Below are 10,717 nucleotides of genomic sequence, written 5' to 3' on the forward strand. Positions count from 1 at the left end.
TTTAAAAAAAAAAAAAAAAAAAAAAACTTGATGACTTGAAAAGTTCAAAATATACAAAGAAGTTGAATAAATGAACCTGATCTAATTATTTTTGGTCGAGTTAGGTTCGATTCATTACGGAAAAAAGTTAGCTCGAGTTGAAAAGCATTTACAACTCGAACAATTAGATTAGGTCTAAAGACACACCCGACTCTCTCTATATAATCGTGTCATTCTCATTAATATTTTAATTCACTTCGAATTAATTAATAATGAGTCATAAGAGGGTTGATAGTCTTTGTTTATGAGTACAACTCTATTAATATACACACAATTTTAAACTTAGCTTAATGATCCACTAATTAGCTTGTTTTTAGATTACGAAATCGCACATGTTAATACATATAACATCCCATTTGACCATCTGCTCCCTACCTCATTTCAGTCCTCTATTCTTTATTATTTTTAACCCTACACTAAGATTCTATATTTATATCATAATACAAAGCTTCTCACAATCTATAATATATATAATTTAGTTCGGCTGATATCATGGACTTGTCTACTTCAAAAGGGTGTGTGCATATACTATTACAAGTGCTATCTATCTTCATTATGTTTGAGCAAACACACTTCGATATAAATGGTATGCTGCTATAATGTTGAGGTAATCTGTAACCGTCGAAACCCACCGCTACTAGATATTGTCCTCTTTAAGCTTTCTCTTTTGAGTTTTTCCTAAAGGTTTCGTTTGCTAGGGAGAGATTTTCACACCCTTATAAAAAATGTTTCATTTCCCTCTCAAACTAATGTGGGATGTCACAGTCCACCTCTTTGGGGCCAGCGTCCTCGCTGACACTCGTTCCACTCTCCAACCGATGTGAGATTTCACAACCACCCCCCTTCAGGGCCCAGCATCCTCTGGCTCGTTACCCTCTTCAATCGATGTGAGATCTCACAATCGACCCCCTTCAAGGCCCAACGTCCTCTTACTTGTTCCTCTCTCCAATCGATTTGGGATCTCACAATTCACCCTCCTTCAGGGCCTAGCGTTCTTGCTGGCATTCGTTCCTCTCTCCAATCGATGTGAGATCTCACAAACCACACCCTTCAGGGCCCAACGTCCTCTGTCTCGTTTCACTCTCCAATTGAAGTGGGATCTCACAATCCACCACTCTTCAGGGCCCAACGTCCTCGCTGACACTCGTTCTTCTCTCCAATCGATGTAGGATCTCACATGATTAATTAACTGCACCCATTAAACAACGACCAAAGTCAATATATTATAAGTAACAATGTCAATTTAACTCACATGGACTTGTTTCAAACAGGGTAGAAAATTCTCGTTCAAACGAAGAACGAGAGAATGAGCAAAGAGAGTTTTTCCCGGATGGCTAAATGGGGATGAAGACGATATTCTCCATCCTCGTTCTTGTCTAGCTCGACTTATTCATCTATTTTTTTCAATTCTAAAAATTTAGTACTCTTTTTTCTTTATGTACGTGTTCGTCTTAATATACTTTTATCACTCATAAACTTATAATTATTTATTATTACACCAAAGAGAGAGAGAGAGAGAGAGAGAGAGAGAGAGAGAGAGAGTTGTGTATAAAACTTGATTTTGGTATAGACAAAAATGATTTCCCATTCCCTTTGAAGAACCCTTCATATTCTTCAAACCCCTTTCCTCTCTCAACCATGGAAGCTCCAATCTTCATCTCTCATGCATGGAGCTTCACCAAATCTCTTTAACTTCAAACACTTCAATTTATTTCCTTTCAATCTCTTTCAAAATCCCTTCATTTTTCTTCTCTTCAATGGGTTCAATGAACTGGTTAGGCTTCTCCCTCTCCCCTCAAGAACAACACTCCGACCACCATCACGGTGGCGGCGGTGGCGGTGTTGGTGGCGATGGTCCTTTCACCTCCGACAACATCTCCGGCTCCGCCGTCTGTTTTGACAACCTCCCCTCTTCCTATGGCGTCTATGAACCCTTCCACCGCAATAATCACTCCCAAGGTCTTAACTTTTTGGATTTTTTTTTCCATTTTTGATTAATGGGTTTTTTACAAAACTAATTTTAAACAAAACCCATTTGGATTTTTGTGTTTTTTTTACAGATTGGAACAACATGAAGGGTTTAGGGTCAGCTCAAAGTTCGGATTTTTCTGCGTTAATCGAAACCCAACAGCCACCAAAGCTTGAAAATTTCCTCGGCCACCACTCTTTCACCGACCACGACCACGCCGTCGTCTACACCAATGCTTCCGGCAACTACATGTTCCAAAATTGTTCCTTGGAGCTTCCATCTGATCCGGCAAACTGCGGCGGTGGAAAAACCAACGATAACGGCAACAATAATGGTAGCTCTATTGGGTTGTCTATGATGAAGACGTGGCTGAGAAATCAACCTGCGCCGTCGCAAGCGGTGGCGAAGTATGGCGGAGATCACGACGGTGCGGTTAGATCAGGTAATATCACAAACGCACATAGTTTATCGCTGTCGATGAACACTGGACCACCGGCGGCGGCTCTGCCACTTCTGACGGCAAACGGTGGCGGAAGTGGCGGCGAAAGCTCGTCCTCCGATAACAAACAAGCTAAATCAGCATCTGCGGAAGTGGACGGTGAAAACGGCGCCGTTGAAGCTGTACCTAGAAAATCTATTGACACATTCGGCCAAAGAACTTCCATATACCGTGGTGTAACCAGGTTTTTTATTTCATCCCAAAATAAATATATATATTTATATTTATATTTATTACCATCTTCAAAATTTTAATTTAATTTTAAATATTTTAAAAGTATTTAAAAAATATCCTATAATTTTATTAAATTTCATTAATACCTTCTAACTCTTTCTAAAAATTAAAAAACATTATTATTTTTAGTACATATTTAAAAAAATACCCATAAATTTTTAATTTCAACTTATAAAAAAAATTAAAATTGATTTTTTATATCAATATATGGATGAAGATTGTCTATCTACATCTCATATATCATCTTCCTCGGTAAAATGTTTAAATTTTTTTATACAAATTTAAGGATATTAATGTTATTTTTGAAAGTTCATGATTATTTTTGAAACGTGTACTAACCGTTCCTTCATATAATCATGACAAACCTATTTTTGAAAATAAAGTTTTTAAAAACTTTGGAACTCTTTTCTAATCTTTGTGAAATATTTTCTATCCAAAACTATTTGTAAAAACATTTTCGGAAAGTTTAACCACTAACATACTTGAAACTTTAAAAAGTTAAAAGGGTATTTTACAGAACGATTAGAAAGTTCAAAAATATTTTTATTAATTTAGCCTCGTTCGATCTACAGACATAGATGGACGGGAAGATACGAAGCTCATCTATGGGACAATAGTTGCAGACGAGAAGGACAAACAAGAAAAGGAAGACAAGGTAAACAAATGAAGATCAACTCATGATTAGTTCCATAAATCTCTCTAATTCCGATCTAATTTTTCCTCATTTCGTGTTCTTATCATCATACAACTCATATGGGACTCATTTCCACTACAAATTTGCAGTCTATTTGGGTTAGTAATTCAAAACCCCTTTAAATCTTAAGTCTTTTGGATATCACTTTCATTCAATTCACACCATATGTCTTCATTAAACAGGTGGCTATGACAAAGAAGAGAAGGCTGCAAGAGCCTATGATTTAGCAGCTCTTAAATATTGGGGCTCCACCACCACTACCAATTTTCCAGTAAGATTTATTTATTTATTATTATTATTATTTCTTTTGAGTTTTGTGGTTAAATTAATGAATTTGTAGATTAGTGATTATGAGAAAGAAATGGAAGATATGAAGCATATGACAAGGCAGGAATTTGTAGCGTCTCTAAGAAGGTATGAACATGTATTTTGTGTATATTATATAGTTTTATTCTTCATGATTTTGATTGTTTTTGATGTAATATATGGTTTATATTGTGTAATGGAATGTTTGTAGGAAGAGTAGCGGGTTTTCTCGTGGAGCTTCCATTTATCGTGGAGTAACGAGGTACTTTCGACTCTCGATGAAAAAAGAGTAGATGTTTTAACCTATTTAACGTAGTATTCTTCTAGATATATTATGTAACAGTTTAAGTCTAAGTCCACTGCTATCGGATATTGTTATTTTTAGGGTTTTCGTTTTGGGTTTCCTCTCAAGATTTTTAAAACATGTCTACTAGGGAGAGGTTTCCACACCCTAATAAAGAATGGTTCGTTTTCCTCCAAAAAAACGTGTCAGGTATTGCTAAATGAAGCATGAATGAAGTCGTGTTTTAAAAACATTGAGGGGTAGCTCGAAACGAAAAGCCTAAAGAGTACAATATGTGTTAGTGGTGGGTTTGGACTATTGCATATCATTTATCTCTCACCTGATTTTTCCAAATTTTAAGAAACTAATAGTTTTAGATAGGAAGTAAGGTAAAATAAACCAAATTTGATATCGAATACTCGGATTGATAACCCGCTACTAATTCTTCGCTTGTTTTCTTTCAATGAAATTAAAATTTGTAAATATTGGTTGGCAGACACCATCAGCATGGGAGATGGCAAGCGAGAATAGGGCGAGTTGCTGGGAACAAAGACCTCTACTTGGGAACTTTCAGTAAGTCAATTATAGCGATCGAACGAATATTAAGATAATTGTGTAATATCGGTGATGTCTTGTTTAGTTAAATTTTGTTCTAAGTTGATTAGGAGCTCTTTTATTCGGTTAAAGGGTTTAAAATTTTAAAACATGTAAGTTACGGCTGAGCTATTCTGATATTGAAAAATTTTGAATTTAGGCACACAAGAGGAAGCAGCAGAAGCATATGACACGGCGGCAATAAAGTTTCGGGGACTAAATGCGGTGACCAACTTCGATATGAGTCGTTATGATGTTAAAGCCATTCTCGAAAGCAATACATTACCTATCGGTGGCGCTGCAAAACGTTTAAAAGATATCGTTCACTCTGATATTGATCCACAACGAAGCGACGAGAACATAACTTCACATCTCTCCGATGGAATAATCACCGCCGCCCCTTACAGTGGCGGCGGATGGCCAAGTTTTGCCTTCCACCACCATCCATACGCCTTCCACTACCCGTACGCCGCTACACAGCAACGGCTATGGTGCAAGCAAGAGAACGACGCGACCGTCGCCGCTGCAGACAACTTCTTCCCACACGGCGGAGCCATGGACTCAATGGATCATGGGGTTTACGGTGGTGGCGTAAGCGGAGACGGGTACGGCGGGAACTTCCTGATTTCGATGGCGGCAGCTGGGGCGGAAGCTGGGAGCAGCAGCAGCAACAACAATGGTGGTGGGTTGGGAGAAATTGGAGAAGTGAATTTGTTTGGATGTTCTTCTAACGTGGACGATCCATACCATGCAACAAGATCCACCACCAATTTATACGATTATAACAATTCCTCTCATCAGCTGCCACCGCCCACGACGGCGCTACAGCAATGCAACAACTGGCTTCCACCAGCCAGGACGGTTTGTCACGGCGGAGCTCCGCCGCCTTTTACCATATGGAATGACACTTAAAATAGAACAAAAAATACACGATGATGTATACTACTACTACTACCACCACCTGATTTCGTTCCTTTTTTTTTTTTTTTTTGTTTAATTTGCTAACTCAATTACATGACCAAAAAATTAAGAAAGTTTAGTACTTTCCTCGTACCTTGTATAATCCAAGTTTTGTTCTTATATTTTAAGGATCTAAAACAGCTGAAAGTTCCATCAATAGCATTTTCAAGACATGTTTGTTGTCAAAAATGCTATGAATTTTGGGAACTTTAAGGTTGTAGAATTGGATCCTCGGCTTAAAGTTCATATTACCAAGCTTTGTAATTTTGAGTTTTTGACCCAATTTTGTTGGTTTGAAGTACAAGGAATGGTATTATTATTATTTTCACTCTTGTATAAATTTACAAATTATTTGTCATCAAACCCTATTCTTATAAATCTCTTTAAGGGTGGGATTTATTTGCAAATTTTGGAGTATAATTGTAAAAGCTTCAAGGGTTTAATATTAAAATAAATAAGTGAGGAGGCGTAACGTTTGATTAGAGATAAGGTGACTCTCGACGTCGTTTTCCTATTGTAAGAAGAAATCTAGTTCTCTAAACAATAATATTTTAGTTTAGAAAACGATTTCACTCGTCACGTTTCATAGTATTGAGATAAAATGCATTAAGAGAAATTGGGTTTGGTATAAAATTGCTTAAACTTGTTGGTAGTCAAGCTTTGAAATCGTGTAGGGATTGTCAAATATTGTAAGAGTTGAGATATTTCTTCAACGTTTTTCCAGTATTTGAAACTTTTTGCAAATGAATGAAGAACGGGGTTCTAAGGTTTTAAACGAACTTCTCTCGATATGACATTAAAGTACATCGAAAGAAATGTCTTTCTCCTGATGTAGCTTTACGGTGCGTCGAAGATATTACATTCTTCCAACGTGCATAATATAATGTTGGTAGGAGTGCATTTCTTTCGACCATAGGTTATGGTATCCGACCTTTTTGACGTTACATGAAAATAGCTATAAATCATTTGGAAGAATTTAAATTATTCAATTATTAATTTAATATAAAGGCTAAGGAGAAAACAAGGAAAAAAGAGTAGATTTTGGAGTGTAGGGGTTTTGCTAGCGTACTCGGGGGGTGACGCCGAGACACTGAACCGGGTAACAGGCAGGAGAAAATGACGGGCAGTTTCCATTACGGATGAGGCGGGGGAGGTCTGTACATTTGCCACGTGGCAGTTTGTATTATAATGGCGTTCACGTAAATCATGGTGAATGGCTAGCCCGAGTAGCCGCATAACTATCACTTAGCTCAATGAAAATTTGGACTTAAATTATTCAGTATATGTCTCACTAATTATTTCTATTTTTCTTTGAATATTTAATTTTCTTTTAGTTTTATTTTCACCCTTCAAAATAATTAACTTTTATTTTAGGGTAAAATTCATTTTTACCCGTTGTAAAACAAACTTTCTCCTATTCGTTTCACGTATTTGGAGTGCATCATCACTCTATAGGATTTAACGGTATTGTTCAGATTATCAATGAATGGCGAGTTTGTTGCTAGAGAAATAAGGTATAAGTGGAAACAAACATTTCAGTTGTTACTCGAGTAACTCTAGAAAATGACATTATTAAGCTTACTTTGGTTAGCGTCTTAGTTTTTAGGGTTAGATGATGATGTAAATGAGGTAGCTACAATGAGGAATGCTCGAGCATACATTGTGAAACTATTTGCTAGGAACTTAAAAGTTGTATTTGATGTTTTTGCTGCTCTTAGCAAACTTTGAAGATGCATGGCGATTTCTTGGGTGGAGCGTGCTTAGCATGATTGTATAGGCAGCTCTACAAGACCAAAATATTATATGCTCGTTACATTGCTAGACCCATAAATTTACTTCAAATTTGGGGTTGGGAACGATTCCCAATGGTTCCTCTTGCTCTTCGTTTTTGGTATGTTATAATGTTTTTTTTTTATATATATAATTATTATAATTTGTTTGAAATTTAATATTTAATATTAATGTAGGTGGAGAGACCAGTTTTGTGTCACTAAGTCAACTGCACATATAATTATCCAATACAGATACATGTTCGAACTCCTTCAAATATAAATTTATTTATCTCGATCGTGCTTAAGACGTATTCAGGATATCTCATGAAATTTAGAGATGATTAACTATGTAATAATGGTGACATGATCATAGAGTACCTGTATTATATGTATGACATTCCTAACTTTCCTCCTCGTCCAAGCAGTAGACGTAGAAGATGTGCTCAAAAGTTGCTCCGAGCTATACTATATGAGGTTCACTGTGACGTTGAGATAATATTGATTCTTCCACTTTAATAATGATAATACTAACCCCATGTTCACGATATGTTCATACACTATCATATTATGCTTTTGAGGTTGACCCTCATTAGCATGTTCTTAGACGACGTGAATGTAGAGCACATGAACAATATTTGCGCCCTACATAGCATGTAAACGAATCATATGCCCGAAGAGAACTAGATTAGGTATCAAGAGGCCATCATCGAAAACCACCTCGTAAAAACAAACGACATGTCATCTCTTGAAAACGAATTGCATCCATGAAGGTTGAAGATCGTCTCTTATTTCACGTCATAAAAACAACAATATTTAAACAAACGATTATAGAGACGAACGTATTCTGCAAAATAGAAACGTAATAACAACGTTATATTTTAATAATAAGTTTAAGAAATATTTATACATAGGAGAAATCAGCGGAGCACCCGTGCCTCCTTGGGAACATCTCCTTACTCCATACTCCATACTTCTTTCTCCTTCTGGCTTTCTCTGTATTTGGTTGCATCATTATCAAAGAAGAGAAGAGATTTCCAAGAAAAGTAAAGCTTTATTAAAGCTAAAAGAAAGGTTTTAAAATATATGTTTATGCAAAACCCCATGCCTTCTTTTCCTCCCATGCTCATGTCCCTAATCTATGTTCATATTGATTAGGGTTATGTATTCTATATAATCACCCTATAATAATCTAGGAAAGATTATGTATTCATTATTGTATTCTTCGATAATTATTAGATAAACGTAAGAACAAATTTGATGTCTTATTCCATCTGATTCGGTGAAATTTAAGTTTTGTTTATCGATTTCTGAAAGTAGGTATGATAGAAAGTGAGCTTTTAAAAATTAAACAACATTTATGTGTTTGTTATTATTATTATTTTTTATGTAAATAATGAAATTCTTGAGATGTAATGTTCATGGGTATGAGTCGGATTAGGATTTAGATATGGATTCAATACTTGATAGTCCAGACATTGTCATGAGCCGTTATCTATTGGTTTTGAAGTGTTTTTATGATTGAAGACAATCTCCATAGACCAACACACATTCTTTTAGCATGTTTTGTCCTCACTTACATGCTTACTACTTTCGAATCACTCTTATTCGAATGTGGTTTTGGTTCGTTCATTGTGAGATCCCATCTCAGCTGGAGAGGAAAATGAAGCATTTCTTATAAGGGTGTGAAAATTTCTCCATAGACGCGTTTTAAAATCTTGAGTTGAAGTTTGAAAGGAAAATCCAAAGAGGACAATATTTGTCAGTGGTGGGCTTGGACTGTTACAAATGGTATCAAAGACAGACACCGGGCGGTGTGTCAGTGAGGATGCTGGCCCCTAAGGGGGTGACTTATAAGGGTGTGAAAATCTCTCCCCAACAGATGCATTTTAAAACTTCGACCAAGTAGACACATTTTAAAACATTGAGAGGAAGCTCAAAAAGGAAAGCCCAGAGAGACGATATTTGCTCGCGGTGGGCTTGAACTATTACAAATAGTATTAGAGTCAGACACTAGGCGGTGTGCCAGCAAGAACGCTAGGACTCCAAAGGAGTGGCTTATAAAGGTGTAGAAACCTCTTCCTAGTAGACACGTTTTAAAACCTTGAGAGGAAGCCCAAAAGGGAAAGTCCAAAGAGGACAATATATGCTAAGGGGGTGGCTTATAAAGGTATAGAAATCTCTTCCTACTAGACACGTTTTAAAACCTTGAGGGGAAGCCCAAAAGGGAAAGTCCAAAGAGGACAATATATGCTAAGGGGTAGCTTATAAAGGTGTAGAAACCTCTTACTAGTAGACATGTTTTAAAACTTTGAGAGAAACCTCAAAATGGAAAGTTCAAAGAGGACAATATATGCTAACGTTGGACTTGAGCTGTTACATTCATGTACTCCTTCACTCCTTAACCATCGCATGAAGACAAATAAATCTAAAAAATTAGTCTAAAGTTAATTTTTTATGGAACCTCGTAAATAAGATACGATATGAACCATACTAAGTAAAAATTTTAAGATTTATCAAAAGTATAAGAACAGAAATGAAACGAAACATAAAGTACGATTAAAACGCGGTTTTAACCTAAAAATAAAGATGGATTAGTGTGAAAAGAGTGAAAGAAAAGAAAAGGGAAAAGAATGGGTTGATGCGTGTGTGGGATTTGTGTGTGTGAGAGAGAAGAATCCTCACATAATGAACAAACCCTTGGAATGCTCATTTCTTCCTTTCTTTCCTTGACCAAACCCTACTTGGGCTTTGTAAAAACTGTTTGGGATTCTAAACTTTTTGACTTTGACTCCATTTTTATAACCCTAATCCCTTCCTTTCAATACCCATTAATTCTCATTAATTATTATACTTTCTTACAAAAAACTCATGCATGTGTTCTTCTTTTCTTGGATTCTCAAACTCTCTAACTTTTTGCCTTTCTTTAATGCATTTGTTTCTATCCCTACCCATCTAGTTCGAAAGAATTCTATGTGTCGGTGCAAATTCGAACTTATAATTTTCTTGAATCGAGATTGTTAATGTTTTGACCTGTTGTTGTGGTATATATTTATACTAAGTATTCTAAAGGTCGGTGCAAATTCGAACCTATAAAGTTATTGGATCGTGGTTGCTAATATTTTAACCAGTTGAGTTGTGTATTCGTAATAAGTATTCTAAGGGTTGGAATAAATTCGAGCCTACAATTTTTTAGGATCAAAGTTGCTAATGTTTTGACTAGTTGAGTTGTGTATTCATACAAAGTATACTATGGGTCAGGTGCTAATTCGAACCTATAATTTCTTTGGATCGAAGTTGCTAATGTTTTAACCAGTTGAGTTGTGTATTCATACTAAGTATTCTAAAGGTCAGTGCAAATTCGAACCTA

At 36.1% G+C, this 10,717-nt stretch overlaps 1 protein-coding gene and 1 long non-coding RNA gene across 2 annotated transcripts in view; both read left to right on the forward strand.

Moving 5' to 3' along the window:
* LOC111465763 overlaps positions 1-9,018 on the forward strand; it is a 23,640-nt gene extending 14,622 nt beyond the window's left edge. The window contains exon 3 of the long non-coding RNA XR_002714280.1: positions 9,005-9,018. This is a non-coding gene — a long non-coding RNA (uncharacterized LOC111465763). The remainder of the gene's footprint in view (positions 1-9,004) is intronic.
* Positions 1,638-5,681, forward strand: LOC111465466 (AP2-like ethylene-responsive transcription factor AIL1). The gene is made up of 9 exons (XM_023109856.1): positions 1,638-1,998; positions 2,100-2,691; positions 3,314-3,396; positions 3,525-3,533; positions 3,618-3,706; positions 3,776-3,849; positions 3,953-4,003; positions 4,521-4,597; positions 4,779-5,681. Exons 1-9 carry the CDS (start codon positions 1,707-1,709, stop codon positions 5,528-5,530), a joined length of 2,019 nt encoding a protein of 672 aa, XP_022965624.1. The 5' UTR covers positions 1,638-1,706; the 3' UTR covers positions 5,531-5,681.
* Positions 9,019-10,717: the final 1,699 nt, after the last annotated feature.

Source organism: Cucurbita maxima, unplaced genomic scaffold (assembly GCF_002738345.1).
Source record: "Cucurbita maxima cultivar Rimu unplaced genomic scaffold, Cmax_1.0 Cma_Scf00029, whole genome shotgun sequence".
Classification (NCBI taxonomy): Eukaryota; Viridiplantae; Streptophyta; class Magnoliopsida; order Cucurbitales; family Cucurbitaceae; genus Cucurbita; species Cucurbita maxima.

Coding starts and splice junctions, on each gene's coding strand:
- LOC111465466 (XM_023109856.1), top strand. CDS start 1,707: ATGGAGCTTCACCAAATCTCTTTAACTTCAAACACTTCAATTTATTTC. Junction 3,707..3,775: donor CCACCACTACCAATTTTCCA/GTAAGATTTATT, acceptor ATGAATTTGTAG/ATTAGTGATTATGAGAAAGA. Junction 3,850..3,952: donor TTTGTAGCGTCTCTAAGAAG/GTATGAACATGT, acceptor GAATGTTTGTAG/GAAGAGTAGCGGGTTTTCTC.